Genomic DNA, 22,088 nt, shown 5'->3' on the forward strand with positions numbered 1-22,088 from the left:
GATATTTTAAGTTACATCTGCAGTGGCCATCCCTATTGGAGAGCAGAGGGAAGAAAGCATGTTGAGCTTTGTGATCACTGGAAGGGCATTATGATGGTCAGCCAGAACTGCCTGTCTCAACCTGAGGACAAAGCAACACCAGATTATGCTAGAGAAGGGCTGGTCTCTGGAAACTTGGTCTGCAGTTTGAGGAGACACGGGTTGAAGAAATTACGAACTATACATCATGGCTGCTGCAGCTTGGTTGTGCTGGTTCAGTTCTTGGTGGGGCTCTGCTGTGGGTCACCCACAACATGTTTGCTTCAACAGCTGTAGTGGTAAAACTGGGGAGTGGAGAACAGGGGCAGTGAAGGAGAGGGATTTCTTAAGCAGAACTCTGGGCTGATGACAAACTTTACTTATAGGGGTTCACTGGAAACCTGAAGGGACTGCTCTACAGTGTCACAGCATGTTAGGGGTTGGAAGGGACCTCGAAAGACCATCTAGTCCAACCCCCCTGCCAGGGCAGGACCACCTGGAGTAGGTCACACAGGAACGCGTCCAGGCAGGTTTTGAATGTCTCCAGAGAAGGAGACTCCACAGCCTCTCTGGGCAGCCTGTTCCAGGGCTCTGTCACCCTCACAGGGAAAAAGTTTTTCCTTATGTTCATGGGGAACCTCCTGTGCTCCAGCTTGCACCCGTTGCCCCTTGTCCTATTATGCTCTACAGGAAATGCAATCATATCCTGTTTTCATTAAATATTGATGCATCTTTTCAGTTTTAGCATGGGCAAGGAAATAATGAATTGGAAATTCATTTGAATTGAATTGGATTAATTAATACTTGAAAAACAACAACCGTGTGCAGCTCTTGCAAGCAGAAGAGATAGAAGTTGTGTGAAGGCTGTTTACAGTGGTCCATGCAACTATGCAGGTTAAGCTGAAATTTTCTCTGGGTTCTCTCTTTCTGAGGAAGACTGGATCAAAACTTTTAACGGTGCTGTAAACGTGTGTATGCGTGTATATATACGTGTGTGTGTAATTGGCTAAGGGATACTTTGAATTCCAGGTAACTGACATTTTAAAAATGGTCCTGTTAACACTTACCTGTAGGGGAGGGTTGTTTACATTTTGTATACTTGATTTGGGAATATAATCTTCTTAAATGATACGATAATTTCAAATCTACAAGACTTGGAGTGAAATTTGAGCCACATAAATACAAGGCAGTGAGGAGGGGTTAGAAAAGGAGTCTTTGCAATTAGCCCGTTTATATTTGGTTACAGAAAGTGTGCTTTGCGTAGGTACATCACAGTGTACATCACAGTGCGCTTTAGAGAAAATAACTGTCCCTTCTCCACGCCCTTCACAGCACAAGTATCTGTTAGTTTAGCCAGTCACTTTGCACTCGGAGGATGCTCGGCCTGTGTCCTGATTTGCCTCGCTGCCGTGCTGTCAGCTGCTCTTCGGCGCTTGCTGCTGTGCTGCGGGTGTCGGGGCTGCCCTGGGCCTGCCTCAGCACTGGCTCTGGGGAGGGGGCTGCCATGGCCCCGGCCCCCAGGCACGTCATCCCGCTGCCCGCCCTGGAAGCACCACTCTGAGGGGCGTGCTGAAGGCCTGAGTGCTACACTCGGTTAATGCAAGTTGATTGAAGGCAGGGCTTGGAACGGCAGTGAGTTCTGTAGGCCAATGTGTTCTGCCTCTCATGGTTTGGTTAAACAGCCATTTCCAGCCATTTACAATGTGGATTTGCTGATTCTATGGACTTTTCAAGAAGCTGGAGTGTTGTGTGTGCTTCGTAATTCTGGTGTTGGGTTTTTTTTTTTTACAGTTGTGGTGGGTTTTTTTTTTCATGTTTGTGTTCCTACAGGTTGCAAATCATCTGAAGTAAATGTTTGCTCTAGTTGATTATAGGCTCCAGTATTCAGCACGTGAAAAATCAGGATGTCTTGAGATGAAGAGATTCTAAAAATAAAATGGAATATATATTGTCATAGTTAATGCAGATCTGTACATGAAAGTCAAAGGAACTTACATGTAAAGTTAACTGAAACTAATTTTGAAATGCAATTAAATTTCTCATCACAGAGGAATTCTCTTCTGCCCAAATGAGTTACAGCAGTAATAGTGATACTTTCACTTAAATTCTTACACACACATATGTACATACATATGTATACACATATATATGTGTGTGTCTATATATGCACTATGTATGTGTGTGTATGTAGTACTCGGTGGTCTGTAGTCCAGTGCTATACACACACACACACCATATATCAGAGACCCGTCTGGTCTGTAGTCCAGTGCTAATTAAAGCTGCTATTGCTTGTTACTAGACAAGACTTTTCTCATCAAATACCTGGTATTTCTGGCTTTGATATTTTTCTTTTTCTTTTTTTTTAAAGGATGAGCATGATTAGAAATTGCCTTTGAGGCAATTTGCCATTTGACTTAGGACATGCTTTAGTCTTTAGAGTGAAAAAAAAAAAAAAAAAGGATTGTTCTGGCTTATCAGAAAAGAGAAATTTTTTGTTGGAATATAAATGTTTCAAAGTCATCAGAAAGACTAACCAATGGCCTCAGGTAGAGTCTGGGGTTAAAAGAAAGGATAGGGGGTGGGGGGAGTTCCCTTAGCTTCTCACCTTTTTGGAGTAGGTTCCAGGAAGGAAAAGATTTGACTCTGATTAAAAAGCAATTTTTTAAGAAAGGCTGAAATGGTGCAGTGCAACCTGGTGATTTTTACATGAAGTAGCTGATCTATATATGTGTATATTTGCATTTTGGGCAGGAGGAAGCTCCCATGTATTTAGACTCAATGTATTTAGATTCTAGTGAAGGGAAAATCATATGCAGAAGAATACTTAGCTGCCAACTTAACACACATTTTCTGTGGACTAAATATTCATGTTGCTAGGAAATTGAGTATGAATGCTGCCATGTTCTCAATGTTGGTTTAGATATATTTGAAAAGAAGGGAACAACTTTAATTGCTGTCTACATAGTACTACTTTAAGTGTTTATTTTCATTGACAGTGTTGGTAAATGTTAGTGACCATCAGTAACTTCAAGCACGTGGAAAGGAGAAGCTTACCTTTCTGATTATAATAAGATGAAAGCTATGTAGATATGAACAGGTTTTGAAGTTGCACTACTGACTGTAGGCAGTCAGCATACATGATTGCCCTGTGCTTTGTTTTTATTGCAAGTTGAGTGTTCAGCACTTCTCAGTAAGTGGTTGCTTGCACACTTGAAGGTCACTGAGTAAAACCAAATTAACTTTTAAAAGCACTAAGTTGATTTTTTTTTTCTCCTAAATTGAGGCCTACTTTTTGTTTAGCATTAGAGTTTTGTATAAAGGTTTTTAAGACCATAGATAATTGCATTTTACACTGTGAATGGTTAGAGGAAAACACTTGAAATTGAATGTTCAACAGATTGAATGTTCTAATGCAAACCTCTCTTTTCATATTATCATCCCTAAATTAAATGAATCTGGTATTATCTTCCTTTTCACTAAGGCACTCTATATTTGTAGCTTAAAGTACATAAAATCCATCACGATTACAATTCCTCTTGAATGTTCCACATCTGGCAGGCTAACACTTCCAGTATTTCTAACTTAACAGCTGAAAAATCTGTCTTACATCAATGATGTTTTGTCAGTCATAACAGCAACTTCATTAGACATTTGCAGTGTGTCATACTGGGCTCGGATAGGACTTCTGAGATGGGTCTGTGGTGCCTACAGGGCTATTTTGGGACAAGCCGAAAGAAACTTTGGTGGCACCAGTGCGGTCAAGCTGTAATGGCACATCAGTGTCGTAAAGTCTGATAGCCCCTAGGAGAGTTTCACTAGAGGTGACACTCAGATCATCTCTAGCCCATAAAGGCTTGGAGGCTCGCCACGGGCAGAAGTCCTGTGTGCCAGCTGAGGTGCAGCTACACCGGAGAGGCTGCTGAGCAGGAAGGGCAGCGGTGCGGCAGCGGAGCACTGAGCTTCTTGCACCGGCTCCAGCAAGGAAACGCAAGTAGGGCTTGATTTGCAAAGCTGGCCTGCGAGCTCTGTACCTCTTGGACCGCATGCTGCGGAGGGAAGGGTTGGGATTGCTTTATCTTGGATCTCTTTAGTGATTCCCTAGTGGATTTTCTCTGGCAACCTTGGTCTGTTGCAGCCCTTCAGTTGAAATACTGGGTCAGTGATAGTGAGGTTTCACGAGATGACTGAGCCATTTAAATGCCTCTGGTCCTTTTTGTCTAGCTCCTTCTGTGCCACATTTTGCAGCCTGTTCCCTCCATGCCACCTTAGTTGTTCCAGTGAATGCTTGTGAAATAGGTATTCAGGATTTAGTGCAGTACATTGTCCTGTGAGGGTTTGTTGGTTGTTTTTTTTTAAAAGAAATCCCCCCTCCCCCCCCCCCCCCCCCCCCGCCTTCTGTCTGCCAAAAATAGACCACATTTATTTTGCTCAACTTTTTTGTTTTTAATGCTCTGGCTCTTTCTTTTATTGACTTTGACAGATTTAGAAGACTTAATCTCAGAACTGTCTCAGGAAAACAAGCAAAAGTTCAGGCTGACTCAGATAACCGTTACGGCTTTTACTGATTAATAGCTCAATAACAATATGCTTGTTCAAACATAATTTTGAACGGGCTTCCTATTTCCAAGTGCCTTTATAATAGGAATAATGATGATCAGGTGCTATTAACTTGTAAATTGAAGGTAAAATTTATGAAGGTTTTGTGTAGAAACAGACACAAATTGAAAACAAGCTCCTAAAGAAATCTGTTTCCCTCTGCGTTACTACTTCAATTATTCTGTTTGTTTCACAAGTCTAATCTAGAACTGTCTAAAATTGCCTGTAGCAGAAAATATGGACTGTTCTCCTTGAGGTTAAGGATGCTTTGTGTCTGTGTGATTTCTGCCGATTTTAGGAAGACAATGTGTGTATGCAACTGAAATACCTAAAATCTACAGAACCATTTTTACTTCAGGATTTTTATTTTTTTTATGCAGAGTCAGAAAAGCATTAACCCACATGAACCCCAGTCAAATCTTTGGGGCCTAAACACACACTTAAAGCACTGGTGTGCAAATGTATATCTGTGCTCTCCTGAATGGGGAGGATCTTCATAACATTCTGTCTTAGGTCAGAACCAGAAAATAGGGGGATGAACACAATAAAGTGACTTGAATGAAAGTTAAACCAAAGTGAAACATTCTGAAAATATATGTGCTGGCCTGAGGTAACTTCAGTCCATTAATGTATTTTAAATAAATTAGTGACATAAAGTTAACGTTTGTTTCTACCGAGTGAGTAAAATTCATTCAATGAAATAAAAATTATTCTAAACCTAACCACATGAGTAGATAATTTAGTTTCTGCTGCAGTGGTAGGAATTTTCATTAATACGAATTGATATAATTATTTTGTTTTGTTCTATGCATAGTGTACACATCCCTTATTCATTAACTTCGCCATGCTAAGTAAAAAGCAGTTACTCTTCACAGAATATTCCCAGACAGAGAGAAAGTGTGTGGGTTGTTTGGATGTAAAATTCACAATGCTAAATTTGTGGCAAGGGATTAAAGATCATAGTTACATAGGCAGTGGTTGAATAGAGGTCTTGGAGACTTTCTAGAGCTATATACATATCTCTTAATCTTATTTATATGTGTGTGTATACATACATATGTATTTACATACACACATGTGCACACTCATGCATATACACAGCTGAATTTTCTAGAAAAAAGTTTAGAAAAATTATATATGTAAAATACACATATTATTTTAAACTATGTTTTGTATATATGCACATATACACACACGTTTGTGTATATATATCAAAATTGAGTGTTGATTAATGTGTCGATATGGGTACCAGGTTCTATCTATGATGTTGGGTTTAGTTGATGTTCCCCTATTTTTATCCTAAGCCCATTGTACTCTTACTTCTCTTGCTAGTATAGCAACAGAAGTGCTCTTGGGAAAAGACTTTACAAGTCTCTTTAGTGAACTGTGTGTTGCATAATTATTCCTCTAAGTCACACTTTTCCTGAAGTATTTGTTCTACGCAGGTGCTCTTTCTGTACCTGATTACACAAAGAGAATAATAAATAGCAAACCAAGAGGTATAAAGAAACTTGTACTTGAAAGAGATCAAAGCAAACCAAACCATGCAGTCCTTTGGAAATCTTGGCTAGCTCTCTTGTAAATAAAAGTGCTTCTAAAGCAGAAGGTATTTAACTACTGTATTTATACAGGCCTTGATTGACACTTCAGTTATTAACCTCGTAAAAACACAGCAACGTAAACTGGTAAGAATGTTTATTCTAGCACTTCTATCTGAAGGAAAATGAAAACCAAGATATAGTGGCATAGTCTTAGTTCCTTTTAAGTATTTATTTTAGGGCTGTGTAGCATAAAAGAACGTTTTTTCAAGTCACTGAACTTAAACTATTTTGCTTACTGTTCTGGGATTTGAGTATTTTCTAATTCCTAACAAAACAAATGTTAGATTTATGGAAGGTGTAAAGTCACCACATCTTTACAATGACTATTCTTTCCCCTTCATAGTGTTTTTCATGTGGGGTAAAAAATGAAATCTGAATTGTTTTTTGTAACTAACTTGATGTGGTTGTACAAAAGTTGTCCCTTCTTGTCACTGAAGAATGTCATGTATCGTGTTAGGTCTAGAAAAATGAGTGTGCAATAATCTTTTAGATCCTTGCTCTTAGGTTTATTAGCTGATGTATTGCACCAGGTTTTTTATAATCATTTTTTCCAGGCTTCATTGTGGCTTTTCAAGCCTCCACACAAAATTACGTGGCCAATTTGTCTTCTATGGGAGCACTAAAATTCTCTTATGCATGTGAAATGTTTGTTTGAAAGCAGCTTGTCATAAGTCCTGAGACAGGATGTGATTTCAGGAATTTAACTCTTAGGTATGTTCTTTAAAACAAAATTATCTGAACTGAACTCTTAAACTTTATATGTAATCTTTATTTCTAAAGGAACTTGCCTGTTGCTGTTGTCTCCGTCTCTTGCTAAGAATGGTGGTGACTCTCTGGTTGTTGTCCAGAGGGACTGCTAATCAAGAGCTTTCATAAATGTATACTACTTCTGAATTAAATGAAATTTCGAGTGGTTATATTTATTGCACATCAAGCTAGTATTTTAAATACTAGTGTACATTGTGGCAAAAATAATACTTTGTGCTGAACTGAAGATTAAGTTACTAACTTACTAAAAACCAGGTGAATCTCAAGAATTTTGTTGGTCTTAGCAAGAGCTAGAGCTATTGTTTACTGTAGTTGCAGCAGCTAGTGATGGCTGAGAACTACAGGAAGACAAGAAAATCACTGATCTGTTAAGAAGACAAGGTTAAAACCGTGGTGCTGGAGTGGGAAGTAGCTAAGTAGAATTACAGAAACTGTAAAGGAATCTCTTGATCCTGTTTCATTGGTTCCTATTCAAAGTATGACTGTTAGCAACACTAGATCAGGTCAGCAGTGGCTTTAGATGAGTTAAAAACCACTAAGGGTGGAGATTTCACAACCACTCTGAGTAACGTGTTCCAGTACTTCATTCTCCTTTTTTCTTATTTCCCAATTTAAAACTTCCAAGCTATTGTTTGTGACCATCTGTCCTTTCTATACTGTCTGCAGCTACTGCAAGAAGTTGAGCGCTCTAGTCTTTGATTCCTACAAGTGGTTGTAGGCTGCAGTTGGATCTTCCCTGGAGCTCCACTTTGTCCAACAGAACAAACCAGGCTCCTTCAGCAGCTTCTCAAAGGGCCTGTACTCCAGGCCCTGTCCATCTGAACAGCTGTTTGCTGGACCCTCTCATGTTTCTTCTAATCTCTTCTGAACCTGGCAACCCAAAAATTGGATGGAGGAGTCCATGTACAGCCTCATGAAGTAGAAGTAGAGGGGGGTAGTAACTTCCCTTGATCTGCTGCTGTGTTCACCCTAATGAACATGGTCCAATTTGTGGTTTGCCATGTTGGCAGTGAGGACGTGCTGTTGGCTCGTCAGGAGCTTGGCATCCACTGTAACCCCCAGGTTCTTTCCTGTGGGGCTGTGACTGAGCCAGTTGGTTTTCAGCCTGTGCTGATGCTCAGGGTTATTCAGACCAGGTGCAAAATTTTGTGTTTCCCCTTGAGGTTTCTGTTGGCTCAAGCCTCAAGTCTCTCAAGGTCTGTCTAGACTGAACTTCTGCTGTTTAGTGTTTCATCCACTCTCCCTAATTCAGTGTTGTCTGAAGATCTGCAGAGGGTGCTTTCTATCTCATCAGCCAAGTTGTTCATAAAAATGTTGAGGGATGTAGGGGCCCCAGAATTGACCCGTGGAGTATTCCACTGGTTACCAGCCAACAACCAAACACTGAACCACTGATACCCTTTGGGCCTGGTGGTCCAGCCCAAATGCTTTGTTTATCCAAGCTGTAATCTCAGCTTCCAAGTGAGAAAGCTGAGTGAAGCTGAACCTGTTTGAGTACAGCTTTTTCTAGCTTTTGCCTTATAAAAATGCAGCTTAACTGCTTTCCCTAAGAATTAAGGAAGAACAGATTCCAAGAATGATTTTAGAATTATGAGAATTGATTTATCAATTGTCACAAATCTGTTTGAGGTTCTGTCACGGTTTGAGGCTGGGCCGGCCACTAACAAATGACAGGCGCTCTCTACTAACCCCTCTCCCCTCCCAAAAGGGAAAAGGAAAGAGAACAAGAGAGAGAGACTTTACGGTTTGGAAAAGAAAAGTAAAACAGCTTTAATGAAACAATAACAATAAAAGAAAAGATAATAATAAGAATAAGGAAATAAGGAAATATATACATTATGTACAAACAGATACAACACCAATACCGAATCCAACTGCCTCCAGCCCGGTGACGACATGTCACCAGCACGCTGCAGGGCTGGCCCTGGGGCAGTCCCAGGCTGGACTGGGCAGCAGGCAGGGACGGGATGCAGGAGCTGGACTCAGGCACTGGATTCAGGGGTGCACGGATCGGGATGGATGACAGAAGAATAGACAGAGTCCTCCTCAGATGTTGGCCATCGAAGAAGCGAGGAAGAGACAAAGAGAGCGAGACCCTCGTGATCCCTCAGCTTTATGCTGAACATGACGCCTATGGGATGGAATACTCTGTTGCTCAGCTTTGGGTCACCTGTCCAGTCCGCTCCTCCCTGCAGGGGCGACCTTTTACGTGCTTGCGACCCTTTTCACTCCCGGCACCCCAACACGGAGTCCAAGGTTTAGCAGCGACCTTGGTCGCTCTAAGAACAAGGATAAGCAAGGGCCTCTCTGCATCCCATTCCTTGGGACTGACTGTAAACCTCAGGCCTTAGCACTGCTGGGAGCAGTCCCTGCCTGGAAAAACAGGCTGCTGTTTCAGAAAGTGCCGTTAGTTAGAGGAGACTTAACTGAAAAGTTAAAGCACTAAAACAGAATCAGTTCTGCTGTAGCCCAAACCAGGACAGGTTCATCTATTTGAAAGCTCACCAGACTCTTGGATTCTCTGTGTATTTATGGACAAGTTTCTTTAGGTTGGTTTCTCTGTAAGTTTTCTTTGTGGAAGTGAAACTCTGAAACCCGACGACATAGTAGCGGGTGCACTCTCTTCCCAAACTCCAGTTACGGTGTTTGCCCTGGAATCTGCAGATTACCTCCTTGACCTGACCATAATGGGGTCATTTTAGGATAGACTTAAGATTCTGCTTCTCTTTTCTCAAGTCAAGTGAAACCTGCAATTCTTCTGGAGGTTTTTGGTTTTTAAGAACATGTAAGCCACCTGTTCACCCTTTCAGAAACACACTGCAGACTTCCATTTTCTTTGAAAAGAGGTTAAATACAAGCAAGATTTAAAGGGTGATCACTGAGTGCCTGGAACTTCTGAAAGGAGGTTCTACAAATTTTTCCATACTCATCCACTGTGCATTTTGGAATCTGCTTGCATACAGTCTTGGTCTGATTGATGACATCAAGGGTGAGACTTGAAAATTACCCGTGGCTAATCTTTATATAATTATTATCAGCAACAGTTCAGGACCAGTTGAACTGCATGTGTTTGGCTTTAAGAAAGGGTTGGAATTTCCATGTGGATCAGCGTGTCACAAAATCTCAGGAGCACAGTAGTAAGGGCCCTGCTGGTACATTGACTCAGTTCTTTTCATAAACAAGCTTGCTATGCTGTTCCTTTTATAAAGTGATCAAGTTGTATCTTAAAAACCATTTGCTTTTTCCCCACTATTTCTGCAGGAAGACTCCCTGAATGCCACCTTCCCAAGTAAAACTTCTCAAGAATCTTGTTGCTTTGATCATTAGAAACTTAACTTGCAGTGTATATTTATTCATGGCCATTTAATACTCATTTGTTCTTATGCCAGCATTGTCCTTAATTTTTAAATCATTATTTTCCCTCCTGATGCTTCCCTTGAGGTATTTGTGGATGCCAGTCATATATCCCGTCTGTGTTAATTTTGCCAGACAAAACAAGTTAAGGTTTTTAAATCCCCTCTCAGCAAATTTGCTTTCTATTCCCTTGGTCATGTAAGCATCTTTCTTAGCTGGAAGTTAGCTGTGATTTATTCCAGCTTACATCCTACCCGATTGTTGGAGAGCAGCGTTAGTAATTCCTTGTCCCTACTGACTATATCAGGGTTGCTGTGTTACAGAATCACATTTGCCCTTTGTTATCTTGATGAGGGTTCCATGGTACCAACTAATATGCTTGGATCCTTTTGCTGTTTCCAGCTGATGGGCTCCTAAATTGTAACACTTTTTAATTAGACCTCGTATATGCTATTAATTTCATGTCCTTGTAGATTTTGCTTCTTCAAGATACCCGGTTTTGTTTCATAGCGTTTTAATATTCACTTTCTACATACAAAGACTCATAAATTTTGTTCTGCTTCTGAAGTATGTCTTTGTTAATAGGGAAATAAACTTCATATATTTTGAGACAGGATCCAACTACTTAACAAGTGATAAAGGTCGGGGAAAGATCATGAATGTCAAAATGGGCAATTCAAAACTATTCTAGTTAAATTAGTCTAATTCAGATGCACTGTTCTTAGTTCAATGAAGATCAAGATTTGTGGTTTAATTAAGGCAAAAGAAGCAAATATGTAAAATGTGGATTATCTTTATAAAGCTGTCATTTTGAATGACAGTTTTGCCAAATTTAGCCCTGGTTTTCAAATGACTTCTGGAGCAATTGTCCTTGCAGTGCAAGGAATAAATTGGATTGTGTTTCTGCATGACTGCTCTTTAACATGAAGGATTGTCTGACGTATTATGGTTAATGATTCCAGTGTAAGTATTGGTATAGCAAGAGTAGATTTTACAGGAGACTATTAAAAGAAGATGTAGTCATTTCATGAAAACTACATTCTTAGTCTTGAGCTCTCTAAATGTGTCTGTCTATATTGTTTTTTTCACATTCCAGTTATATTTTTCCTTTTTAAAATATTATTCTTATTTTTTTTCCCCGTCACAGGTCTGACCATGCGTATGTCAGCTGACCTGAGATGTTAGCAGTATTTATGTTCAAAAAGAGCACCAGAGACCCCTGCTGCCCTCAGAAAATTTGTTGTCTCTAATTCTCACCTCTGCTATACTCAAATATGAACATATTTACTGCAAATGTTCTTTAACATGTTGGTTAGTAAAAGCAGCATACAAGGTTATAAAGCCTTCAGTTCTTCTGAAAAATAAATGAAATAACAGAAGCAGGTAATCTTTGACACATGTCACAGTAAAATGATATGTATGCCCCAGTGTCACAGCAGAATTTTAATCTCCTAGAGGATTCTCTTAAGTGTACAGCACAGCTTAAAAAAGAACACTGCAACATCCATGGTTTTATTCTTCAGTGTATTTTTTTTAATGCAGTTAAATAATTTGCGTGCTTGGTGTGCATAAAGATGGGATATTTATTCAGAAAGACACCAGTTATGTCCATACTAACCCTAGCATTATGTGACATCAAGCTGGTACTCAGGCAAACATAATACATACTGTCTGGAGATGTCATCATAGTTTTCAGCAACATCTATGAATTTGGTTCTAGAAGTTTGTCTTCACATGCAAAGCAGATGAAATGAAAACTTGTAAGTACATGATCCTTAGCGTAGTTTAAGGCACCCCATGTTGTACTCTGAAAAGTGATAAAGCGAAAGAAGCAGTGCTAAATGAGTGGAAGAACTGCTGTCAATCAAGAGTATAATAAGGGCTTCTGGTTTAGGTTATTTCAGAGAAAAGTAAAACTGTTTTCTGCATTTTTTGCAAAGAAGCATTACGAACACTGTAAACTGTATTCTTGTTCAGCCTTAAAATAGACTTTTCTTTAGTTTTAGAGAATTACAGTCTGTGTTCAGTTATGTCTCTTTTTTTTTTTTTTTTTTTTAAATTTTTATCACTATAACTAGTCATTGATTTTTGGTCGCTTAGCTCAGATTCACTGTTGTCTTCCAAATGCTTACTGCTAGGAATTAAGTTCTGTCCTTTGTAGCATCACACGCCTGCAGAGTAACTTCTTGGCAATTTAAAGGAACTCTGTATTCTGTGAAATACCTTTCTCGCTGTCATCACAACCTTCTTTCCCTCTTAAATAGTCTCTGGAGCGGACAAAAGTGGGAAAAAGTTTTTATGACTTGAGAACATGCAGAGAGTAGTTGGGAGTGGTGGGTGTAGCTTGGCTCCGTATGGCATGGTACAGAAGGTACCTCTGTGTGACTGTTTTTTGTTAATAGAACATCTCTTCTGATGGGAAACCTGAGTGAAAATAGGAAAGAAACTCATATATGTCTCCCTTTCTAGATACATACTTTTTATCAGTCTTTCTTCTGAAAAGTGCTAAACATGACTACTGTTTCTAGTCATCAAAATTGAACCTTTTGTGAACGGGTTGTACTCTAATTTAGTCATCTAGCTTTTCTGCAGAATTGCTTGCTTATGAAAAAGCATTAACATTGTTAAACTGCAAAGTGTCTGAGGCATAAATATTGCATATTCCTATTTATGTACCACAGTATTCTGCATGTGTACAGTTTTACAAATTATTTTTACAAGTGAGTTTAGGAGGGTGTGAGCGCTTCCATTAGTTTGTCTCAACTTTTTGACATTAAGCATAATTTTATTTATACATTTAAATGGCATTTTACATTGGGGAGGGGGATTTTATTGTGAACACCACTAATAACTTTTCTGTTTCTTGCTATTTCAGTAAATAACTTACACTAGTCCATTGTTTAGGTCTCAGTAATCCCATTTGAAATTCTGGATTGTGCAATTGTGCTACTTTGGGTTACTAACAAAAAGGAAAAAAGAAAATACTATTACAGAGCCTTTGGCTGAACATACTGTCAAAGATGAGCTGTGAAGCAATATAAAAATAATTTCAGCTGGACAGGGGGAAAAATACTAGTGTCTTAAGGCTCTTTCCAGTTACTTATAAACATGTTTTAGGGTGAGTAGATGTAAAATCCTGTGATCTGCACAACGTTGGTTTTAAGGATTTAATTATGGTAGCTATGTTGCCAAAAAATCTGTTTGAACTGTGTCAGTGACTAATGGAAAGATAGTTATCTATATTTTTAATTTAGACCTATCTTTCCTTGTTAGATATATTTTAGAAAAGGAGGAAAAACTTTGTTCCATGAAAACTGTTAGCAGTGACTTTTGGATTATTGTAGTCCACACTTAGTTGATATATTCCTTTATAGGTATGTCAAGGACTTACTTACCTTCTCTTAAAGATATGGATAGCTTGTTATTTAAAAAGCCTAACTCAACGTTTGTGCGTGTGTGTGCACATGCATGAGTCATCACTAACGTGCCTAAGCCAAATCTTAAAGTATTATTCATTTTTCAGAGCAGTATAGATTTTGATGAAATTAATAGGAAATGTGTGGCTTAGTGTCATGAAAATTTTTGAGAAGCGGAACCATTGCGTTTTTGTGTTGTTCCAGTCTCAGTTACTGTGCACAAATACTTGTGCTTGCCTAATAGTGCATACATGTTTCCAGGAGCAACAAGTAATCAAAAATGACACAGCTAAATACCTTTGTGCTTTACTCTACCTAGCTGTTTTGCTTTCTGCTCATTCTCCAGCTGCACATCTTGCTGCCTTGACATCCCCGGGTAGTGCATTTGCACTTAAATCGGTCCTCTGTATTTTTGAGAATGCCTTTTGGTTTTGCAGCACTTCTGCTGATGTGTAGTCTTTCTTGTTGCCTCTCTGAGCTGGAGGCCCTTTAAAATCATCCCTTGACAACCAGTCTGCTCAGACAGTTGTGTCTTTTTTTTTTCTTAAAGTGCCTTTGGGCATCTTTTCTGCGATACTGATGATTAATAGTTTTGATTAGACTGCCTTCTCCCCTCATGTAACCTGTGGAGCAGTAAACCAAGTGGGAGGTTATGTAAGTTACCCCCTTCAGTAGTTATCATTTTCTTTCCCTGTCGAAAAGATTCATGAAACCACACTAATTACAAAGAATTTCAAGGCTTGGTAAGGATATTCAGTTCCCTTATTTAATATCGACTCAAACCTTGCTACTGAATTTTTAATACATTAAATTAAAAATACTTGTTGTGCGAGATGCGGCTTGCATACAGTCCTCTCTTAAGCCTCTACCCAGTGGCCATCTATTCCCCAGGAAACTTAACCCCAATTCTGCTTTTGCTTGATGCGCTCTGTGGCATAGGAGGTGGAGGTGTCACAGCATTTTCAGATTAATTTTTTTTAATTAAATATGGAGTTCTTAATGTTTTACATATGAAAAATCAGTAAGATGGGCTACTTGCCTTGATACACTTACTTGGATCTTCTATTTTGTGCTGTCTCTGGCTTTGCATCTTCAGTTTGCTACATAATATATGTGTAAAAAAAAAAATTGAAGTTGTTTTGTAGAAGATGTTAGAAGAAATTACATGGGTGTTTTCTGCTTAAATAACTAGTGATTATCAGTATTGATGTTTTTAAACCATCCTTATTAGTGCTTAGTTTGTATGCATTCACACTTCGAATGCTTCAGTCTAAATTTTTTAACCAAAATCTTTTTGTAGATATATAACAGCTACTGCAAAATCCTTGGTCATGCTTTCAGTTACAGCAGTTCACTGTACTGTTCTTCCGTGCCTAGAGAAGGCTGACTGTGCCTCTTTGAACACTGGTTTCCATCGAGCGATCTGGTTTTGCTATGTTTATTCTGCGGCCTGTGGCTAGGGCATGTTATGGTAGCTGAATGCTGGAGGAAGCTGTGCTGATGCTTGCCATGTGCTGATTTACTCTTGCATGATTTCTGTTTGTTCCTGTGCTTATTTTTACGCACATTCAATCTTGCCTTCTCACCATGTTATTGTTCTAGTCCTGGATCTGTCTGCTCATTGGAAGCTTTGCATTGGAGTCATGCTAACATGTACTTATTTATCTTTCTTGATCACGTGGCAAGCAAACTCTGCAGTTGGCTTTCTTCTTCTAAATGGATGGCCATTTATTTATTTATTTTTAAAGGAAGTCTGTTTCTCTGCATAGTGTATATATCTAATTAGAACCTCCACACTGTAGCATTTAAGTGGTTCTTGCTTAAACGATGCTAAATGGTTTCCTATAAATCATGAAGCCATCCTTTATCTGATCAAAAGATTATAAATCAAATACAGAAGATTTCTACTTATCTATTTCAGCTTGTGTTGATTTGCTGTTGTGGCTTGAACTATGCTGCTTTATTAATTGTGGGCTAGGGATGAGTTCAGTAGGTATTGGTACATTGCGCTGGTTTGAATGTGGCTGCTCCATCTACACGAGTGAAAACGTGGCCTGGAAATGCCACCACTGCCATGTGCTGAAGGCAGTGCCACTTAAGAGGGCTAATGGAAGGTCAGGTGCTTCTGCCGCTGTGTTTTATGGCTCTTCTGTGAGTTACTATTCTGAGATGCTTTTCAGTGTCAGTAAAATACAAGCGTCTGTTAGTAGATGTCTATTAAATGTATTTTATTAGCTCTTTAGTACATGAGACATATCAAAGCAAGTGTAGTCTTCTCTTGTTCAACCAGAATGTTGTTAAAATGGTGCCAGAATTTAAGCTGCTGTATCTCTTCTTTTGGTGTGATTAAGGGGCTGAGATCCCTTTTTTCCCAAAAAGGCCCAGCCAGTTTAGCTGGCAAAGTGTTAGTATGCACACATGCAGACAGAGTTACTTAACTTATGTAAACTACACTGTATCATCATTTTTAATGAAAACATTGTGCCTTGTTTGAAAGGAGTTTATCCTGTGTGCATGGTTCTTCTGGCTCTTTGACTTCACTGTAGCATCAGAAATCCAACAAGTAAACCAGTATTTTGAGTGCAACTAATTACTGCAGAACGCTAATTGTAACTCTTCTTCATTCCCTTCTGCAGAATGACAGGAAGGGAGTTTTTCTCTCGGTTTCCAAGTCTTTATCCTTTCTTTCTCAAGCAGTTGGAGGTTGTAACGAATACTTTGGACAGGTAAGACGGTGTCTGAGAAATCTTTGAAATATAAAGTGCAATGAAAAGTTTAAACCAAGTTGTGTCAGTTATACCCTAATACTATTCTTTTCATTAGTGCTTCTTGAGATGATACAGTTCTGCTAGTGTCTCTTGCTAAGGCTTTTTTCCTATAACTTTTGCACATTGCAGTAAGTCTCTGGAGTATGAAGTACTGTTGAGTAATTAGTAGTTGCTGCAGTCCTAGGATCAGATATTAAAGAAGATCTATTTTTTCAGGGAAAAGCAGAACCAGGGTGTTTGACTGTCTCATGTTTAAGGATGAGACATCCTAACATGTTTAAGTGATACAGGGTCATAGGCCTCATGTAACCCTAAATGAACGCTTTACAGCCTGTGACATGGTGACTCTGGGGAAGGTCCTTGATCTCTTTTTGAGGACTCCACAAATGGTGGCAGACGGCTCCCAATTTGATCAATGCAGATGATAACTGTTTGGGATGACGCTGATGCTGTTACCCGCAGGTTCATGAACTTTTAAAGTAAACCAGCACCGGCTTTGTTTTTTCTTAAAATGCTATGGTATAAACTGTGGAAGTTCAGCAGCTGATTTACGGGTGAGGTTCAGCAGTCTGTTTAATGGGCCTGAGCTGGATGCTTGGGCGCAAGAGTTTCACCAGTCGTTGCATGTTTTGCAGTCTGTGTTCTGAGAAAAGACAGTGAATGTATTCCACGCAGCAGTCTGCTTTACCTGACACTTTGAAAGGTGATGGCATCATCCCTGGAAAATTTTGGGAAGTCTTTAAACTGAAGGAGATTGAAAGCTGCCGCCTGAAATGTTGGCCTCAAATGCTTTTTTCAATGCAGATTAAGGCTTGTATCTTACTTTTAATCATTAACTGAGTCAAGAAGTGTTGATTTTGACTTGGATTTCTGGTTGTTTTTACACTATGAATAGTAGCCACTTGGTGTCAATGACAAGAACAAATCCTTAATAAAGCCTGCTATTTGCTAAATACACATTTCCTTCCAAACTGAAAAAAAGACTTTTTTTTTAAACCATCTTTTTGTAATTCAGCTTTCTCACTTTCTCAGTTCCTGGAGAAACATTACCTGTGCTGGTTTTTAACATTATTTAAAAGCAAAGGCAGTTCACCATTATTGGGAATAAAGGAGCCTTGGGATAATGCAGGACAGTGAAGGCAGCACAGCCCTAAGGGCCTTCCTGCAGGGGTCCCTGGTGGTGCTGTAGGAGGAGTGGATGCCATGTTTGCTCCCAGCAGGATTTGCACTTCTTTGCAATGGTCAGCCTGGCATAACTCCTTGAACTAGAAACGCAGAAGGGTGTTGTGTGTGGAAGAATCTCAAGACTAGTATGGAGAAGGATGCTTTTTGTCACCAAATGCTTCTTATCACTTTTTACTTAGTGAAGCTGAAGAACTGAAAATCCATCCAAGCCTGTTCCTTTTGCTTTTAATCCTGGGAAGGCTGTATCCCTCTCCAATGGACGGCACTTACTCAGCGCTCAGCATGGCACCGTTTGTCCCGTTTATTATAAGGTAAGGTGATTTTGTGGTGGTTTTTCATGTGATGGGAGTTCTTTCTTGAATCTTTTGATTTTTTTTTTTTTAATTTTTTTTTTTTAATAAAATGCCTTTTTAAGCTTCTCTTCAGCTGTAATTCTTAAAGGAAAAACTAATATTAATTGGTTGGACTTCCCTATGTTATTAATGCTTGTTTTGGGGGATTAGAAAGAATTTCAGCTCATGCAAGCCATTGGATGACTTGTTTGTAAATCTTCATCTGCAAATGTACAGCATGATTGCTGCCACAGAGGGGGTAGATGAAAACTGATTGAGCTTGACTGGCTTTAGCAAGTTTTGCTGTACAAACTTCTAATGGGTTTTCCAGTCCTGTAGAATGATTGTTTGTAACACATAAATATAATGACTAATACACAGATTTGTAGGGGGTGTGTGTGTATGTGTGTGTATATTTATATATGGATGGATATCATATCCATCCGTATATATAAAAAATATACATATATAGCTAGATAAAGATATGGATATATCCTGCATCTAATATATTTCTAAGATGACTTTTCAAGTTTTTATACAGTGTAACTTTCGTTTATATGGTGGTTACATCAAGATATTCAGCAGATATTTTTGCTATGCCACTGGTGTGAGATGGCGAGCCTGATAAGGGAATAGGGCTGTGGTGGCTGAGGAGAAGTGATCATGATCTGTATTTGAGAGGAAGTCTTGCTATCTGTGTGAAAGCTTCAGAGCAATAGGGTGAGAAAGTTCTGTACTTAATCTTGCTCCTTTAATAGTGAAACAAGATAAAGTTGTTGTTACGCAAAGATCTTCCAATTTTTATTTTAAACTACTGTTTATGTTAGAAAATAGTAATAGCTCTGTCTGCTTATTCTTCACAGCAGATGTGATGTAGCTCTTGCTTCTTACAGTATTTTTTTGAATTTTCAAAAATAAATAATAATGTAACATTTTTTCTTAAAGGAAAAAACCTGTAGTAAGAGTTTTTAATTGCACTGTGTTTAACAATTAAAAATGTTTGGTTTTCTGTTGTGTTTGGCTCTTAAAAGCTTTTTGGGGAAATGTTTAAAACTGTAGTTATTGGATACATCATCAATTAGCTCTGTTTTTATGCCTTTGTTAACATACCATCAAATGCTTATTTATTTATTATTTTGTATTTTTTAATATAATGTTTCAGCATAGTTTCTGATATCAGTAATAGATAAACTTTTGATAAGCTTTTGGTTACAGCTTTTGGCTTTATGTTATGACCTACTTTTGGCAAAGTACATACACCAGCAAAGTAACTCTTCACACTTTATTAGCTTATTCTCTTGAGGTTGTTTAAATCCATTCAGAAGATATGGGGAGAAAAACCCAGTAAGTTCATTAAGAGAACCAGAAATATTTAAGAGACTTGTATCATTGGACCTACCTGCCTTTAGCTGTGCTCCTAAAGAGTAGTGACGTGCATATAAACATGTCGTTTTCTGCGTTTCCTTTCCATTGAATTTGGCAGCAAGTGCTGTGGATATAGGTGTAAGACTAGAATAACATTCTTATGTGTTTCAGATGGAAACCTGTATGTGGGTGTACAGACATGCATTTTCTGACAAGTTACTTAGCAAAGCATTGGCATTTTTTGTGGTTGCCAGGGGACAATACCTAGGGTTCTGCAGGGGGAAATGTGTGTATTTATGATATAGCTCAGTGTGCTGTTACTGCTGTATTTCTGTGTACAGCTCTTATGCCCTTGTTCTGTGAATACCATGAGTGTTTTCAGGTCACTCTGCCTGCATTTGTTGGAATACATAGGGGTGTTTTATCTCGGTGAGACAAATATGTTGTTATTTTCCCTTCTATTTCCCTTCCTATTTTCTATTCTGCAGGAGCAGGTGAAGTAAAATAAAATTCTTTCCTGTTCATTTGTTGTTCTTTAGAAGGTGGTAATGAAGATTGTTGTGAAGTAACCACTTAGAGAGGATCAAAGAGAAGGCCTGATGCCAAAGGCCCTGTGCATCAAGACACAAAATTGTATATATTAACTGTTCCTTTGAATTGCTCAATGTAGTATTGTGTTATATAACATCTACGTATACATATAATTACATGGTAGCCCAGTGCAATTATAACTTTTAATTGCCATATTTTTACTGTGGGATTTTTGCATTTCTATTGCTGTACCACTGTCAAGATACTGCTTATGAGGTAGGGAGAGAGGAAGGGTGAATATAACCCATAACTGATCTTCAGACTCTTTCCAGGGGTCAACACATGATGAAGTGGCATTAATTTGCTGCTCTGAGAGGATGAACAGAGTACTTGCTGTGTTTGCAAGCGAATGAGCAGTTCTCCGAACAAAACTGGGTTTAGCAGGAAGAATTCAAATTGGGCTTTTGAAGAGTTTCACTTAAGCCCGAGTGGAATTTTCCATCTAGTGGGAGTAGAGCTGTGGTTGCTCTGACCGTGCTGAGATGAGTTGCACAATATGAGTAGGATTAAATGCTACAAGGACAAATCTCAATCTCTGTGTGCATACTTGTTACTCCCTGTTGAACTACGGCATTTGATTACCTATCTGCAGTTCTATTAAAAGTTATTTTTTCCCCTTTCCCCTTGCAGATGTTTTATTTGGAAGGGAACACTTTGATTCACAGCTTATTACCTCACTCTTTAAGAGCTAGATAGGTCTGCTGTAATGGTTACTTTCTAAGATGAAGGAATGTACAGAATGTTTTTGATTAACAAGGGAGGTAATCGGGAGGTAATGTTTTAAGTATGAAACAAAAACATAACCTCCCTTTCGCCTCCCCTTCCCCCTTTTAAAGACCTGGAATCTCTTCAGAATGATCTAAATTTGAGTTACCTTATGTCCTCTCATACCATGACATTGACAAAGTGTTTGTTTAGAGTTAAATGTTCTGTGCTGAATGCTCTGAAGGATTAAAATGAGTATTGCTGTATTAACTTGAATACTTTTTGCTAATTGGAGTCTAGCCCTATTTAGGAGTGTGACTTTTTTAATCTTTTAAGAAGTTTTTTAAAAAAGTAGCTTTAAAATGTCAAACAATATAAGGTTTTTTTTAAACTCTTTGGGAGTATGTGCCTTGTCTTCCACTTGACAAAACTGTTTTTAATTCTTATTGAAATTTCGCCTTTAAAACTTTGTCAGATAGACAGATTTCAAAGCAGTGTTGCTTCTAGGTATATTATGTTGCAAGTCATTGGAAAAACTCACTGAGGACAATTTAAATAGAAATGTGAACATGTTTCCATGAAATTAACAGTTATTAAATAGATGCTATTTTCTGGCCCAGGATTTTGTAACTTGCATCTTTCTGTAAAAAGGAGGAGCTAAATTCCAGAATCCTCTGATGCTGTTTTTAGTCAGGGACCAGGGTAGATGGCAGTGGGAAGCACTAGTCCTTTGCAGCTGTTCTCTTCCCCTTCCTGCCCCCTTCCATCCACCACCCTGAACAGATAACGGTGCTATTTTGTTTTTACAGTCGAGTGAGTTTGTCATTAATATACAAGGATAATTACTGTGACTGTTAGTTAGTGACAGACACCCGGATGCAAGGAAAACAAAATTGTCTGTGGCGAGGAAAAAATTTTCTGTAGGATGGAGCGTTGTCAGCTGCCCTGTTACTGTAAGTCATTCCTAAAAGAGCTCTTAGAGGAGAGAGGAAGTCGGCATCAGCTGTGGAAAGACTGGCAGCTCAAATGCTACCGTAATAGCTGTGATATGAAAGCTTAAATAAATCTGTTATTTAAGTGGGCTGGATGCTTCTGCTGGAGGGTACGTGGATTTACGTTGATCTAGGTATACCCTGTCTTGGAAAAGCAGAGGAAACAACTGAAGATGGTATGACTTTTTATCGATACACTTTTTCTTGGAAGTTACTGCTTTCACGGCTTGCTTGTCAGAACGGGCTCTGTGGAGCCCTCTAAGTCAGCCCAGGGAATTTCTTACAGGTCACTGCTCTGAAGCGGTGTGGGATGTCAGCAGTGCCCCCCGGGATCCCTTCCCGCAGCTGTGCCTGCGATGCCAGCGATGCCTGCCCGCTGGGCAGGAGCCCCCCCGGC

The 22,088-nt window shown here is 39.0% G+C and overlaps 1 protein-coding gene across 1 annotated transcript in view; it reads left to right on the forward strand.

The window, feature by feature from the left end:
• The window catches only part of THADA (THADA armadillo repeat containing), a 164,248-nt gene that overhangs the window by 39,332 nt on the left and 102,828 nt on the right, over positions 1-22,088 (forward strand). Inside the window, exons 26-27 of the mRNA XM_086460579.1 lie at positions 16,390-16,479; positions 17,886-18,017. Coding sequence (XP_086316705.1) covers positions 16,390-16,479; positions 17,886-18,017 — 222 coding nt within the window. The remainder of the gene's footprint in view (positions 1-16,389; positions 16,480-17,885; positions 18,018-22,088) is intronic.

The sequence above is a fragment of the Leptosomus discolor genome, chromosome 2 (assembly GCF_034619465.1).
Source record: "Leptosomus discolor isolate bLepDis1 chromosome 2, bLepDis1.hap2, whole genome shotgun sequence".
NCBI lineage: Eukaryota > Metazoa > Chordata > Aves > Leptosomiformes > Leptosomidae > Leptosomus > Leptosomus discolor.